This window comes from Dicentrarchus labrax, unplaced genomic scaffold, assembly GCF_905237075.1.
Source record: "Dicentrarchus labrax unplaced genomic scaffold, dlabrax2021, whole genome shotgun sequence".
Taxonomy (NCBI): Eukaryota; Metazoa; Chordata; class Actinopteri; family Moronidae; genus Dicentrarchus; species Dicentrarchus labrax.
Genome location: NW_026136718.1, coordinates 1,237,501 through 1,254,259, shown reverse-complemented (window position 1 = coordinate 1,254,259; position 16,759 = coordinate 1,237,501). Strand labels below are relative to the sequence as shown.

The 16,759-nt window shown below is 38.5% G+C and overlaps 2 protein-coding genes across 3 annotated transcripts; both read left to right on the top strand.

Moving 5' to 3' along the window:
• Positions 1-557: 557 nt before the first annotated feature.
• Positions 558-9,762, top strand: LOC127349754 (sterile alpha motif domain-containing protein 9-like). Of its 2 annotated transcripts, XM_051375636.1 has the most exons (5): positions 558-721; positions 2,400-3,120; positions 3,326-3,608; positions 5,158-5,220; positions 9,062-9,762. In XM_051375636.1, the coding sequence occupies exons 2-5, from the start codon at positions 2,410-2,412 to the stop codon at positions 9,064-9,066; spliced, it is 1,062 nt and encodes a 353-aa protein (XP_051231596.1). In that variant the 5' UTR covers positions 558-721; positions 2,400-2,409; the 3' UTR covers positions 9,067-9,762. The 2 variants fall into 2 exon arrangements, with proteins under 2 accessions (XP_051231596.1, XP_051231595.1); XM_051375635.1 differs by having other exon boundaries at positions 559-721; positions 5,158-9,762.
• On the top strand, positions 6,158-9,762 carry LOC127349734 (sterile alpha motif domain-containing protein 9-like). The gene has a single exon (XM_051375595.1). It carries the CDS (start codon positions 6,158-6,160, stop codon positions 8,798-8,800), a length of 2,643 nt encoding a protein of 880 aa, XP_051231555.1. The 3' UTR covers positions 8,801-9,762.
• Positions 9,763-16,759: the final 6,997 nt, after the last annotated feature.

Here is a 16,759-nt window from a genome sequence, read left to right as displayed (position 1 = left end):
TTCATCAAGTCACTCTCTTTAGATTATAATAATAAGAGTAGTAGGTTGGATGCCAGTAACTTTTTTTTTAAACTTTCTTTTTGTATGACTTAATCCTGCAACAATGTGCATTGCAGTGCACATAAAAAGCAGGCCAAGCAAGCGACTGTATACTTGCATACACACCTATATATTATGTATATTCTATAGCCATTACACTGCAATCAACATTTACTTAATAAGTTAAAGCAAAAAAAGCGGTCTATTTCCACTTTATGTAATTAGACATTTATTGCATCAGGTTGACATATGCATGTGTCCAAGACAGAGAACAGTCTTAGCAGGTCACACAAGTATACTTTATACCCACAATCATGCCCACCCAATGGTTTCTTTTTATACTGTGTAATCTTATTATAATTAACATTTTATCATGTTCTCAGTTGAATTGTAATTAACTTTTGTTATACAGATGTCTGTTTAAAGTTTTGTATTCAATAATGGGAAAGAAGGAGGGTTCAGGCATGTTGGGTGTTGACTGTGCTGTAGTCACAGGAAATGATGCGGCAGGGATGGGCTTAAGCATCACAGATGGGTGAACACAGACGATACAGTTCATAGTGCATCATTAATCCCAGCGAAGCCTCTAGTAAATAGATGACTGAGTTAAATTTCTTTTCAGAATAACATCACATCTCTCATGTTCCAGGAGAGATGAACAGAAGGCGTACATGACTTGAAGGTGAGAAATTCAGTGGCTGGCTTCTCATGCTTTTAATGCTTTTAAGGCTTTTGTATTTAAAAACTGAACAATGACTCATTATTATTTCATTGACAAGATTGTACAGCAGGGAAATGGCACAGTGTATCAGTAGGTGAAGATTTAGTTGGATTTCATTAAGAAGATTTAAGACGTGAGTGTACAAAATCAGGAGGAGTGATCACTGACGGGAAAAAGGCCCCTCTCATTTCCAAATTTGTACATCCTGGCCTACTCATACTAGTCCCTCCCACCAGAAATGTGAGTGGAGGAAGGGAGAATAGACGCAGGAAAGAGGAGTTGAGGAAACAGGCATTTAACAAAATGAGATGTCAGCTGCTTCAGTTGACCGCGTCTGATGAGCATAACAGTGTTTCTAACAACTATTGTGTATTTTTTCAATTCAATTGACAACGTGTCATAATGTGACAGGAATGCATGGAGGTGATACATTTTATTTTAATCATGACCACTGAAGCAGTTCTTTCACTATAAAGTTCCGTTTATTGCACTATTGTATATAAAAATATTTGTTTTTCACTGTTCTCTGCGTCAGATGGTTCTGGCCTCCAGTCTTTTATTTTTAAGAAGAAAAAAGATTCAAAAGATAAATTGGGTGTGATTTTGTTTTTAGAACATATTTACTTGGCCCTACTAATAATATCTATCAGAATACAGCAACACAGTTAAAGCCCTTTGGTTAGGTTAAGGAAAAGATTGTAAGTTATGTTACGTACCTGATACACAAGGTTGTAGGGGTCACTTTAAAAATGAAAATAAAAATGTATTCTGTTTTACCTTTTTGTGCAGCACTTTGGAAACCTTGTGTTTGTTAAAATCGTGCTATATAAATAAAGTGGATTGGATTGGATAATCATCTATTTTGAATTCTTTGAAAACGATTGATAGCCTTTGTTATATGAACTTCTTTCAGAAACTTAGCAAAGTGGTTACTTTTTGTTGTAGCTGAAGTGGTGCCATTTATGAGTCATGACCACATCACTATTTTATGCTTACTCAGTTGACAGTAGAAACCAAAAAAATATATATATATAAGGAGAGCTAAGAAGCCCGGCTTTAACACACAGTCTAAGTGGTGCTGAACAGCAGGAGAAACAGAATGCAATGTAGGTTTAGTAAGTAACTAGGCCGTCCCACCACTGACCACATTTTCACTCTGACAAACAGTTTTCAAGTTACTCTTGAATTGAAAACTGAGTGTCAGTTAGTGTGTGGAATGGATGAAATTAGTCTTTCTTGACTGAACTAAGGAATAACTACAGCAACTAACAAACATTTGGGAAAAATGCTCATGATTTCCCAGAGCCAAATCTGATGTCTTAAAATTGCTGTTTTCTGCATGACTAACATCGAAAACCCAAAGATAAAGGCAGAAAATCCTCAAATTTAAGAAGCTGAAACAAGTCAACATTTGTGATTTTTCCTTAATAATGGACTTCGGTGATTAATCAATTATGGAAATTGTTGGGGATTCTATCTCTGTTGCCAACAAAAATTTGCCTAATGTCAACATGGCTACATTAATTAAGAGGGTTCGGGGTCTGGAGTCTGATTTTTTTACAACTTACAACAATTTACTAGTTTTTCCTAACTGTTCCTTAAATTATTTTAATCAATTACTCAACTGTTTCAATTTTAGCTGATCCAAAATGAAACGCTCAACAAATCCACCATCTCCAACTGAAACATGGACCAAGGAAGATGTCCACAGGTGGCTGATGACAGAGGTCAAAGTTCAGGAGACTTGTGCTAACAGATTCTCTGAAGAGGAAGTGTCAGGAGACTCTTTAGTTGACTTTGAAAAGACAGACATATTGGACTTGGGAATTAAACACGGCCCTGCTGTCAAAATCATATCATACTTAGAAAGTCTGAAAGAAGGATCACCACGTGAATCACAGTTCCCAGCATATGTAGAAAACTGGACCAAGGAGCAAGTGAGCCAGTGGTTACTGCAGCATGTGAACATATATAGCAAATATGCAGAAAGGCTTCAAGAGGAAGATGTGTCTGGAGATTGCCTTGTTTGCTTCAAGAAGCAGGATCTTCTGGATCTGGATGTAAAAAGTGGTCCTGCAGTAAAGATTCTGGCAGAACTTCGTAAGCTGAACAAGAAGCCAGAGCCAACACTGCAATCCATTGTTCACACCAACACGGACCAAAAAGAGGCTCCAAAAACCATTCAACCTGAGCAGAGTCTGGCTCAGGCCATAGCAACCATACAACCAGAATCAAACAACAAAACTGAATCAAAAACAGACAGATCAGTGGAAAATGAGGCTCAGCAGCCATTCAGGAAAGCTTCAGAGAAGCAGCCAAAGCCAGAGAATCTGGGGGCCAGAAGAAAAGAAACTAGTCTGGTAAGATTTGTTGTTTTATTAATCACAGTATAAAATAAATGATTGTATCCAGCCTGTTAATGGAGCCTTTTGATATAAAGCAAACTATTTTGTTAGTGCACTTTTAGAACACATAAAGCCATAACATTCAGGATGTTTAGAAACTATAGACAGTGAATAAAGTGTTAGGTTAACACTAAATATTTACTTCTGTTTGTTCCTGCAGACCACAGTCCTACCAGATACACCTAAGATCACTGTGGAGATCCAGGAAACCCTAGAAAACCTTTCAAAAGATGACCTAAAAAAGTTTCAATTTAATTTAAAAGAATATACAACATCCAAGTATAAACCTATTCCTCGGAGTAGAGTGGAGGGCAGGGACACTATGGACACTGCTCAGTTAATGACTGACCACTATGGAAGCAAGGACGCTCTGCAAGTCACAACAGACATTCTGATGGAAATACAGCAGAATGAGCTTGCTGGTCAACTGAAAAAGAACATGGGTAAGACAAACAATGACGTAAACATTTTTTTCCCCCAATAATCTGCATAATTTTCTAATGTTTTCTATCCTAGCTTGCTGACAAGTATTTGTGATTACTATATCCACAAATCACAAGTTGCACACACACAAAAATACAAGTTGTGCTGTCTGTATATCAATTCAATTTAAACAGTTTTATTTGTCACCATTCATAACAAAAGTTATCTCAGGACACTTTTCAAGTTTAGACCGTACTCCTTATAAAAGTATTTACAGAGACCCAACAGTTCCTTCTGTAATCAGACTGGACATAAATACCACAAATAAATTTGCAACAAGAGACAGTTCAGAAAGTTTACGTTGTGAGAAGCTTTGGTATAAAGTTAACAGGGGAATAGTTTTGTTACTTTAGTCAGTCACAAATTGTGTAGATAAGTTCAGGTTGCAGCATAACAGTTACTGTATGTTGTGTTTGCTGCCCCAGAAAAAAAAAGTTGCTGTTTATGTAACGTTACTTCCGCATCTTTGTGTACTCTGCACAATTAAAGCTTCAGTAGGCAACGTTAAAAAATATCAGTTATATTTGCTGAAACTTTCACTATATCCTGACAGTAGTACATGAGACTGATTATCTGTGGAAAAATCAGGTACGACTGGCTCCTCCTTGTGCTGCTAATGAAATTTGCAAGATTTTACTGGGTCTGAAGGAAAACAACCAATCAGAGCCAAGAAAAATAGTTGATTGTTGAGTTTCATTCCCAGGACATCATATACAGATGTTTTAGGACCTGTTAATGAGACTCAACAATCAACTATCTTCAAGCCAACAACCAAAAGCATCTTTACATCTTTAAAAAAAATTCTGGGGGGGTTTATTGCCTTTAATCGATAGTAACAGCTGAAGAAGAAGAGTGACAGTAAAGGGGGAGAGAGGGGGGATGACACGCAGCAAAGAAGCACAGGTCAGAGTCAAACCCATTGCCACTGCAGCAAGAACTCAGCCTTAGTACATTGGGTGTCAGCTCTACCAGGTGAGCCATGAGGGCGCCCCTTCACTCAATATTTTCATGTCAGGAATATTTATTTTATTATCATTTTAGATTAGTTTCCAGTGAAATTGAGATATTAGTTTTCATAGTGACTTTGCTGTTGTGTAAACATTACAGTTGCTGCTCTATAATCAACATCTAGTTTTATTCAAAAACTGTATAGCTAATATGCACTCTTCACTATTTGTTTATTCATCAAGAATCATACTGTCATCGCCATATTGAACATTGTTATTGCACATTGCAGATTTTGCTCATATCGTGCAGGCCTACCAGTGAGCCACACTGCTACACTGAGCGACATCTTCCTTCATTTCCATGTACACAGTTTGTTGAGTCAATCCCACATGTACCATCCTGCTGTCCGAAATACTCGCTAGAGCACCAAATGTGGATTCATCCATTGCTGAAAACAGTCCCCAACAAATGCTTTGTTTCCCGCTATTTGTTTGATAAAATAGCAAACAATGTGGCCAGCTGTTTTAGGAAATCACAAACTTAATTTTATTGTTCATACAGGTCAACAGGAGCAGGAGCAGCGGAGTCTTTCGAAAGGAGTTTTGAAGAAAGAAGCTAACCAGGGTGACAAACTAAAGAATTTGTTAACTTGTGGTGGGAATTCACTGGATAACTATGACCGTTTTGTTGTTGTTATGAACAAGAGCAGTCCAGAACAAGTGCAGTATCTCCAGTTTTTGAATAAGCTGAAACTGTTTTGTGTGTTAGACTTTGACCCCAACTCTAGTTCTCCAGGGGGAGTGTGTCATTCCTACAGAGAGTCAAGGGTGGCCAATCTACATACCCCATCACAGTATCAAGGACAGACTGACTCAGTGATAAAAAAACCTTAACCTCTACAAACAGACCAGCTGGGTCTTCTGCAATGGCAGACATGACCTTGACAGCGACTCGAACAAGGAGTTAGACTATAGGAACTGGCTGAGGAAATCTTGCAGAGATGTAGAGCAGTTGGTTTCATTCATTTGCAACCCGAACGTTCTTCTCCATGGAAGAAGTATCATCATATTCCTCCTACTTTCACCTGTGGACACTGAGAAAGACCCAGTCTTTGACACCTTCAAGTCTTTCATAAAACACATGGAAGAGGAAAGCATCATCACCATTTGCGAATCTCAGAGCACATATTTCAAATGGAGGGAGATGATACAAGAAAAGTGTGATTTTGACATTGACCACCTATCCATATATGAACTAACCCTAAGTGAGATCAATGGTACTATAACGGCACTGGGACCATTCAGCCAGTCATCTGGAAGGTTGCTTCCCTCTTCTGGATCCAGCGCTGTTGTCCTGAAACAGAAGGATGAAGATTTAATGACTGCCCTGGATATCTTGTGTCTTAATCAGTGTGAAAATATTTACAACGAAAACAGTCCAGAGTTTCATGACTTCAGAATCAAAGTTGAGGAAGAATTCTACAGAGGGGGAAAAGTCAAATGGTGAAACTTCTACTTCTGTGACAAAGACAAAGAGAAGCCATTTGTGAAGCGGGACAAGTATGAAAATGGGGAAGAAGATGATCAGAAGTCATATGAGAGATTTCAGAAACATGTGTGCTCTGCTCAATCTGTTTCATCAGCCAGGCTGTGGTGGTACGACCTTAGCAATGCATGTGATGTGGGATCTCCGTCAAGAGTTCAGATGTGCTGTGCTGAAAGACAACACACTGCCAAAGATGGAGGTTGCCATTCAAGTCGGAAGGCTCATGAAACTTGAAAGTGAGAAACCGTCTCCAGTTTTACTGTTAGTTGATGATTCAAAAGAAACTGAGAATCCTCACGATCTTGTGAACTGCATACATAAAGCTGCGGTAGAGGATAACCCAAACCTAAATGTGGATGATGCCTCAAACTGCAAAGTCATCATCCTTAACTGTGTTCGTTCCCATAGCCCAAAGGATCAATACAGAAAGCTCAATACAACACAAAGTCAATACATAGAAGCTTCATTGACACGAGAAGAACAAGAGGAGTTCGAAAAGAAACTCAAAGAGCTCAAAGAAACTCATGAAAAACCTGAAAACTTTTACAGTTTCATGATCATGAAGAGTAATTTTGATGAAGAATACATCAAAAAAATTGCTCGTAACACACTGGAGAACTTTGATTTCAGCTCAAAGAAGGCCAAACTGTTTGCCTTTCTGGCCTTACTTAACACCCATGTAGCAGAATCTGAGATCTCTCTCTCACTCTGTGAAGACTTTTTAGGAATGAAAATGATTCACTGGCAAGAGGACAGTGTGTTGGACAGAATGAAGCCATATTCAAACTTTCTCATCATAGACACAGTTGAAGAATTAGGAGGATACAAAGGAATCAGAATCCTTCATCAATCCATAGCATCTGCATGTCTGGAAGAGTTGGAGGAAAGGTACAACTTGAAAGTAAGTGATATCACTATGGAGATTCTTCACTGTGATCTGTTCTTCAGAGTTGGAGTTGTCAAGGACAGATTCATGCTCTCAATTCAACGAATGTTGATTGAAAGGCAGCGCAGGAAAGATGGAGATGGGAGAGAACTCTTCTCTCCTCTCATAGTTGAAATCCACAACCAGCAAGGGAGACAAACTGTCCAAGAAATCTTTGTGAAAGCATCATCCAGGTTTGTGACAAGTGCATCTATTCCTCAGGCACTGGCAAGATACCTGTACATCAATGAGGGTGACTTCCCAGAGGCTCTAAAATGGGCTGAACAAGCCAAGAACATTAAAGAAAATCCATACACATATGACACAATTGGGCAGATTCACAAAAGCAATTTAAAATTTAACAACCCCAAAGAAAAGCAGGAGACATCCCGCAATCCAGAAGATTTGAAGACAAACATTAAAATAGCAGATAATGCTATCGCAGTATTTAGAAAGGCTCAAGAGCTGGCAAAAACAGAGGATGAGCTTGAGAAGGAAGCTGCTGATGATGAGTCGGATGACTATCCCAGAAAGTCATACAATGTTTACGGCTATGTGAATGTGCTGGAAATTGTTTTCCTGGTCTTTGAGATATTGAGCAGATTGCCGTTCTTTGAAGAAAGTGATCCAATGAAGAAGAAGTACTTGCAGAGTTTTCTGCAAAAAGCAATCCCGATCACAAGTGTGTATAAGGAAGACAATGAGATCAACAACAGGTACGTGGAGATCCTCAGAGAACATGAACATTTTCTTCTCAGTTTGAAAACTGAAGCGAAAGAAACCTTTGAAATTCTTGACTGTTACTTCACATATATAAAAGCAAACAATTCTGAATTTGATTCAAAGAATCGTTGGACTGTCTGTGGTCTTTTCAAAAAGTATGTAAATCTGTTTTGTACTGCACCAGAGGAAATTAAAAAAGAAAGACAAAACAATCCTAATCTCAATTTGAAAATTGATATTGAAGAACAAAGATTGTTTCTTGAGAAGAACCAAGCAGATACATTCACAGGGATTCTTCAGCATTTGGACAAACCTGCTGAAGACATTGAGAAGATCACTGAGTGCTATGCATTCTTGCAACAACAACAACAATTTATCAACAAAAAACAAAAGACAAAGGAAACAGTAAATTACATTTTGTCAAACATAGTTTTTTATCTTCTGAAACCAAAATGTAAACATGTGAAGAGTCACAGTGACCTTTCTGCTCTACTTTTGAAAACTCTGCAAGATGTAGGACTTAGCTATCCCTTCCCAGATCCATACTACCTGGCTCTGCTGTTATTCTGGCCAAGTCCTACTCAGAAAAACACAGAAATTGGGGAATATGTGAGAGCAATCCGAAACTCCTCTCACAAGCGCCTGACTTCATTGTTCAGAAACAGGAGCACTGTTGCCCACCTCTACTTGGGGAAAGCAGAAGGACTCAAGAGGCTTGTTTCCAAACAACAACTTGATGAGAATTTTAAAAAGATGCAGCGCAACACCTTGGCACAACTTTGGCGGAATGGAGACATATTTAAAGACAAAGCAATTATCAATCGCCTCCATCGAGTCAGTGGAACCGTTGAGCAAGGAGAGGTGTTTGCCAATTATGGAACAATTAAAATCCCTGTGCGTCCAGCTCTCATTGCTGGTATAAGAAGTGGTTTCAGCACAGAAAAGGTGTCTTTCTACCTTGGTTTTGCCATTAATGGACCACTTGCTTATGATATCCAGTATGAAAACTAGGAGAGTAAATTAAACAAGTCCAATACAAGCACTGACATGTGAACTGTACAGAGTGAAAACTAGGTGTGGCAGCCACTGACTCACTGTGGAATTTGAAACACCTCATAAAAACACAAGTGAATGATGAAGCAAATTAAGTCAAATTGCAGGCATCAATCTAGCTGTATGTGTATTTTAATATATTTGTATTTTAATAGAATTTCATCATTTAGAAACATTTGTTATCTACTTTCTGAGAGGTTTTTGCTTTTGTCTCTACAGAGTGACAACAAGGTGTGGCGGCCAGTAACCATACTAGCCATAAAACCCCATGAGCAAATGATAAAACAGATTGCAATAATAAATGGTAAATCATGTAGTACTAGCTGTATGTGTATGTTTTTATATATTTTTTAATGTCTTTAATCTTTTAGAAACATTTGTTATCTACTTTCTGAGACGTTTTTGTTTTCTGTTGCAGATGTGGCACATTCACCAAGTGTGCAAGTGCAAATATAATACATAGTTAAGAGTGCAACACAGGCACATGAGACATGACATAATAACTAAGACAGACTTCAGGGTAAACTATTGATCCTGTAGCTCTAGCTGTGTATGTTTTTATTTTGTGTAATTTCATCTTTTACAAACATTTGTTTTACACTTTTGTTGTTTTATTTTTGTTGCCGTTTGTTCACCAGATTGAGACTGACCAAACTGCCTCATAGGTATTTAGCCCTGGAGCTCATAAATACCAGTTTACATTTTATTATTTTACTTTTTTGAACAAATAAGAATAAAGGTAAAAAGTGGGATAATGATCTGCTGTTGTTGTGTGAGAAATGTGATTTATTGTTGTTGACATCAAATTTTTAATAACTACAATCTTATTTCAGTAATTACTGAACTGAAGTTAATGGTTTGTAAGCTCTGAGAATATGTGTAATCATGAAATATGTAATAAAAAAATGAAATCTTGTGCACTTTTTTGTTGGGATTATTTAATTATTGTAACCTTGGCTTTGTAGACATTTGAAGTATGAAATCTGTGACACATTTTTTTGACACGGTTTTTCCTTTTTCTCACAAATTTCTCAATCCCTCCAAAAAATTAAAATAACAATTAAAATAAGAAATAAAAATGTATTGTACCACAAAAAGTCAATCAAATCAATTCTCTAATTGGATCTATGATGAATACTTTGCTCTGATGATCTGTAGTGGTAGTTTGATTTTCTTTACCTGGTAGTAATTAAGGCCCTGATATACTATACATAAATATAATGTGGATGGAGTTCTGCACATACAACAGTGAATGCAACAGAACCTCTCTTCATAACAAGTGTCCCAGCCCAATTTACATCTAATGTAGCCTCATACACCTTCACGGCTTTGATTGTCAGATTATTAGTATAACTACAACATACAAGACACACACACACACACACACACACACACACACACACGCACACACGGAAAGCTGATGTGCAACCCCAGATGTAGTTATTAGTTATAATTAAGCCAATGTTTAAAATGGATCTACCAGGGGAACTTGTTTCTTTCTCCTTCAGCCACCTCTAGCTATATTAACCTAGCTAGAATCTGATATCAAAATTGATCATTAAGAGTAATTTACTACATTCAACAACAAAAAATCATATAACTTGTTAGCTGAAATAACTAATAAATGACCAAGAAACTTATAAATAATGCTTCAACAATAATGTGTACAAAGTAGATATGAACCAATGTGGCACTAAATAGATTTGGGATCTGTACCTTGAGTCACTACATGAAAGTAGAAGTAACTGCTGGTAGTTAAATATTAGCTACATAAAAAATTTAAATCTGATATTTAGCTAAAACTAGACAAACAACTAACAGCAACATCAAACTGTTATTTTTTGCCTCAGCTAACTCTTGATATTTCAACCTATCTTACTAACTCTGTATATCTTAGCTTGTGCAGTTTCTAAGTTATTCATTAAAAAACTGCTCAATACACCACAGAAAACAGCATTCACAAAACGTACATAGCTGAATTAAGTTAGTAAGTTAGTTAAATTAGTGAACATTAGTTAATTGGTTGGACAATTAATCGGAGTGATTATCTGGCATTTTTATATAATTGGTGTCAATCGGACAAAAAAAAGATTGCAGACAGAAAAAGGGGTTCCTTAATGAAAAAGGTGGGAATCACTGCTCTAGAAGCCAAAATCATGAACATGTATGTCATGTATGTTTTTATTTTTTTTGTACCTGCTGTTTGTTTGTTTGTTTGTTTGTTTTGATATCAGGGACATTACTACTGGAGTCTTGCAGGCGTCATCAGAAGTATCTGTGATATTGTTTAATATAATTGAACACATAAGAACAGCAGGTAAAGGCTAAGTCATAAGTTATGTATAAAATATAAACTATTTTAATGCCCTCAAACTTGTCAGTGTAAATAAACCCACCCATGGTTTTGATCACACTCTTGATCTTGTTCCGTCATATGGCACTGATAATGGACATTTAATAGTCTTCCCACATAATCCTTTTTTAATCGGACCATTATTAAATTACGGATTCCATCTGTATTTAATTCAATGTCTCAATATAACATAGGACTCCTATGATAACCGCAGTCCATACCAAATTGATCATCTTGTGAACAGTGCTGCCGGCTCACTGTGAACAACACTAGATTCTATTGCCCCCAAAAAAGAAAATATGAAAACACAGGAGGCTAGCACCTTGGTATAATCACCAAACCCGCCAATTAAAGCAAAAAGCGCGGAAATCTGAAAGGAAATGCCACTGGTCCAAGCTAGTAGAATCACGTTCAATCTGGGAAGAGTCTTAAAACCTATAGAAAGGCCCTCCGTAATGCCAGGGGAGCCTATTATTCAGCACTAACAGAAGAAAATAAGAATAACCCTAGGTTCCTCTCCAGCACTGTAGCCAGGCTGACAGAGAGTCACAGCTCTATTGTACTGTGTATTCCCTTTATGAGCTTCTTTAATGATAAAATATTACTATTAGAGACTAAATTAACTGCCCACAACAGGTATCGCTGTGTGTCCAAATACAGGAATCTTAACTGTAAAACCAGATATATATTTAGACTGCTTTTCTGCTATCCTTTGAACCAACAAGACAATTTTTTTAATTATTGGCCTCATGAGCACAGACATCGACCGATGCCGATTATAGATGTCAAATATGTTGTAATGTGTCAACAATTACCCCTAACCCCCTACCCCTAGTCCCTAACAAAAGTCTTGTCACTTATCCATTTTGTAGAAACAACAGCTTATAACCTGACTTATAATTAATCCATTGGTTTTAGAAAGGGCTCATATGAAAGCTGAAACCCTCCCAAATTATGTTTAATATACTAAAATGAATTTGCTTCACTGAAGAAAGATTGCTCATTTAATGAACACAGAAAGGTCAGATTTTGGCAAGACAAAAGTTTTGTCGCCTACAGAGAGTAATGTGAAAATTGAACAAATAATTTACTTCAAATACAAAAATATGTTGCATAACATCAGTGAATTAATCAGGAATAGCAAAGAAAGCAGTCTTACAGGCCTCCCAGAGTTCATCAAGCTTCTTTGGTTTCGTCTTCCATGCTTCCTCTTTCATTCTACCCCAGACATGTGTCACGGGGGGGAAGTTTGATTTTATTTAAGCATGCTTTTACTTTGAATTTGCTGTGTTTTTGTCTTATTTATTATTGCATGCTTTTATTTTGAAGTGTGGTGTGTGTGTTTGTGTTATGTTGGTTTTACTTCCCCACCGGAGACATACCTTAATCAAGCGTAAGGACTTAACCTGGGACCCAGAGAGGGGAGTGACTGTTCTTGGATAAAAAGGACACTATGGAAGACACCCGGGGGGACAACGGGCCGGACAGCAGGAAGCAGACAGAGAGACAGAGCGGATCATCGGCCTGGAAGAGGTCTGAAGAGACACCGGAGCGAACACCGACCGCTAGCGGCTGTAATTGGGAGAAGGTAAAACTTCTCCCTCCCGCGTAAGTCCCGTTTCAGACCGGTGTTTGTGTGGTGTGTAATATATAAAGTTGTGCCTTGTTAAAGGACATTGACTGGCCCTGAGTTTCCCTCCACAGGCTGCCTGAGAGCGGAGCCAGGTGAAGAGCAGGTGGTCGCCACCAGAGACCCGCGACTGCCGTGGTTGACCTCCCACTCCATCCGTCCCGCATTATTTTAGCCGGGTTTTAGTTGTTTGTGTTCTTTGTTTTAGTTTCTTTGAAGGTAGAGCTTTTAGTTGTTTTTACTTATCTTAAAATAAATTGTGTTCAACTGTGTTCTACTGGCTGTACTCATTGTTTTAAAAATAACACTGTTTACTGCTCTCCCCCGACATAAAAGAACCTGTTTACCCTAACTTTAATTTGGTGATTCTAAGAGGTCCTAGGCCTCAGCTAAACCTAGGTGGCGTTGTCGGCACCTGTGTTTTAATCTATCCACCCCTAGCACGGCTCACACATGCTCAATGATGTTGATGTCTGGTGACTGGGCTGGCCAGTCCTGGAGCACCTTGATCTTCTTCGCCTTGAGGAACTTTGATGTAGAGATGGAAGTATGCGATGGAGCACCATCCTGCTGCAAAATTTGACCCCTTTTATCGTTGGGAATGTAAGAGGTAGCTAATACTTCTTGACATTTTAGGCTATTGATATTGCCTTCCACCCTGCAAATCTCTCGCACAACCCCCATACTGGATGTAACCCCAGACCATGATTTTTCCGCCACCAAACTTAACTGTTTTCTGGGTGAATCTCGGATCCATGCGGGCTCCAGTAGGTCTCCTGCAATATTTGCGGCGGCTGTGATGTAATTCAACCTAAGATTCATCTGAGAAATCCACCTTCTGCCACTTTTCCAGCGTCCATCTTTTTAGCAGGCTGCGGGCCTTGGCAAATGCCACACGTTTTTTTTAATTGCCTTTTGTTTAGTGCTGGTTTCTGGGCACTGATTCGACCATGGAGGCCATTCAAGACAGACTTCTACAAACTGTTCTGGTTGACACGGGGACTTGAGGTGACCAGGCCTGGTGGAGCTCTGCTGCAGTGGAAAAGGGGCTGGCCTTAGATTTTCGAGCCACCAACAGTCCTCCTGAGCAGTTGTCTTGCGGGGTCTGCCAGACCTGGGCTTGTCAAAAACATCTCCAGTCTCTTCAAATCTTTTTCTTATTCTTTGTACTTGACGCTGAGACACATTGAAGGTGTCAGCCACCTCAGCAGTGGATCTGGTCTTCAGCCTCTTGATAATCAACGCTTTGGTCTCAGGGTGAATCTTAGGCATGTTGTCAGAGGTCAAGTTGCAGTTTATGTGAAGGTCTGGTGTGCTGGGGTTCTTTTTATACACACCCACTAATTGATTGATCAATTATTGATCACAGGTGAGGCTGTAATCTAGGATTGGGTGCATCATATGACAAGGCGACAAGACTTTCGTCTTTGCAAAAACTGACTCAGTGGGCTTTACCAAGCTGTAAACGTTTTCAGCAGTTTCGTTTGGCACCAAAACATTATTTCAAAAGCTGTTGGGGTTGAAATTAGCCATTTCTTGTAAAAAAAAATTGATTAGACATATATTTGAGGGGCACTTAAGGTCAACTTGTACCCAAGCGACAAGACTTTTGTCAGGGACTGTATATGTGTGTGTGTATACACACCATTCCATAGCCATTACATTGTGTAATCAATGTTACTCAATGATAACTTAAAGCAAAAAAGTTGTCCATTTCCACTTAAAATACCAGTCAACACCACATTGCTTCATCTTATTAGACATTTATTGCAAGAGCCCAAACAAGTCACACAAGCTTACTTTATACCCACAATCACACCCACCCAAGAGTCAGCTGCAGGTCAGCAACACAATGTTTTTTGCAGATAGAAATGTATGCTTCCGCAGACTTCATGTGTCTGAGCACGGTGGTTTTGAAAAAACTGTGCAGCTAACACTGTTCCCTTGGTCATGCAGTACACACATTTTCAGGCTTTCCAAGAAAGTGCATCCCTTATTGTGCAACGCATCCTGGCACATGCAATAGCAATGTTACACAAGCTGTGTGAGTACATGATGTTCTTTCAAACTTGTCTATTAACCGTCACACATCAAATGTAGATAAAATGTCAATCACAAATTTGTACAAAATTGTACTATTTCCTCTCACGCAGCTGCGGCTAATGGGGTTTCCAACGCCTGTCCAAGGAGCAAGGGTCTATTTCCTTATATGGTAAGAAAATTACAATTAACCTTTCATTGGTTATTCAAAGTATGCATGATATCCTGAACGTAAGCATCTACAGAGAGTGCGTGCAGAGGACAATGCATGATCTACGTGGCGAGGATGTTGTTTCAGTCTCTTAAGTAAAGTCAAAATTAGCACATTTTTTGTAGCTTTTTGTTGTCTCCTAATAGTTGGATATTCATCTACAGGACGTAATTTAAAAACCTCTTTAGAAAACTGACTCTGGCCTTCCTGATCTGAAGGTATGTAATGTTTCCTACCTGTTCATATCAAATTAAAGCACAGATAAACAATATACTGTTGGCATGCTTTAACCAATGTGTTATTATCCTGCTTCAATGATATTTACTGCAGCAGACTGCAGTTTATCTACAGGTTGTTTTTCTACAAGATTGATTCACTGACTTTTTTAAAGCTCATATGTAACTTTAGCTGAATTATCGTTCCCCTGAATATCCAAACATTGTTCAGTCCTCTCACTGTGGAGGACTGAAAGTGCCACAATTAAATAAATAAATACACCATTAAATAATTACTTAAATTAATTAATTAAAATTGGAATTAAATACATAAATGTAATATTAAATGTGTCATTAATTAATTCAAATACCGATTCATTTAATGTAAAATACATATATCATTATTTCACTATTTACATTTACATTTCATGGTCCTGCGTTGCAGTGCTTCATGAATTACTGAATAACTGTCAAACTCATTGGGTGGGGCCATCGCAAATCTAGCCTGATCCATTGCTTTGGTCTGAAGTAGAGTGCCAGGAAGATCTTCATGAACTTTCTAGGGCAGAGGTCGCTAAAAGGCGAGTCTGGACCCAGACACCGTCCTATGCGGACCCAGACCTATAATCAATTCATTATTGAGGATTCTAAATTTTGATGGGGAGCTTCTATTTTAACCAGCATAGCTTTTTTAGTCTTTACGGTATTTGTTTAGCAGATCAGGAAGCTCACAGACCAATGCTAGTTAAGCCATCCCACTTTATGCTGCTCAGCCAATCAAATCTGTTTAAGCAGCGCGACTGAATACAGAGATGAGAGCGATGAGAGAGGAGAGACAGACAGAAAGAGAAGTCACAGAGACATGGAGAGGAAACGGAGAGATGAGTGAGCTAGAGACAGACAGAAAGAGGAGTCACAGAGACATGGAGAGGAAACGGAGAGATGAGTGAGCGAGAGACAACAGAAGATTTATGGCGCTCTCTAAGAAGAGAAAAGTGGATAGAAAATCGAGCTTTTAATGGACAGATTCATTCACATTCATTCTTCCCACTGGGAGCACATAACCAGTGTGTCTCATGTTCAGAGACCGTGGCGCTGATTAAAAGTGCCAGTGTGAAACGCCACTATGAGACAAAACACAAAGTTTTCATCAAACATACCCACTCAAGTCTGAACAAGGTCACAGAAAATAAGCAGGCTCAGATCCCAATATGATCACTCAACCAGTATCCTGACCAGTGTTGGGAGTAACGGCGTTTAAGTATAACGGCGTTACTAACACTAACGATAATGCAGGAAGCGTCATGGTTTAATTAAAATTGCTAAAGTAACTAAATAAGTAATAACCACAATGGTGGGAATAATAAGTATGTAAAAAATAATAAAACCGCGAAACGCTTAGAAAAGTCATAGCACTAATGTCCTCATCGAGCCGCACGTTCTGATACCTTTTTTGTGTATGTGCGAT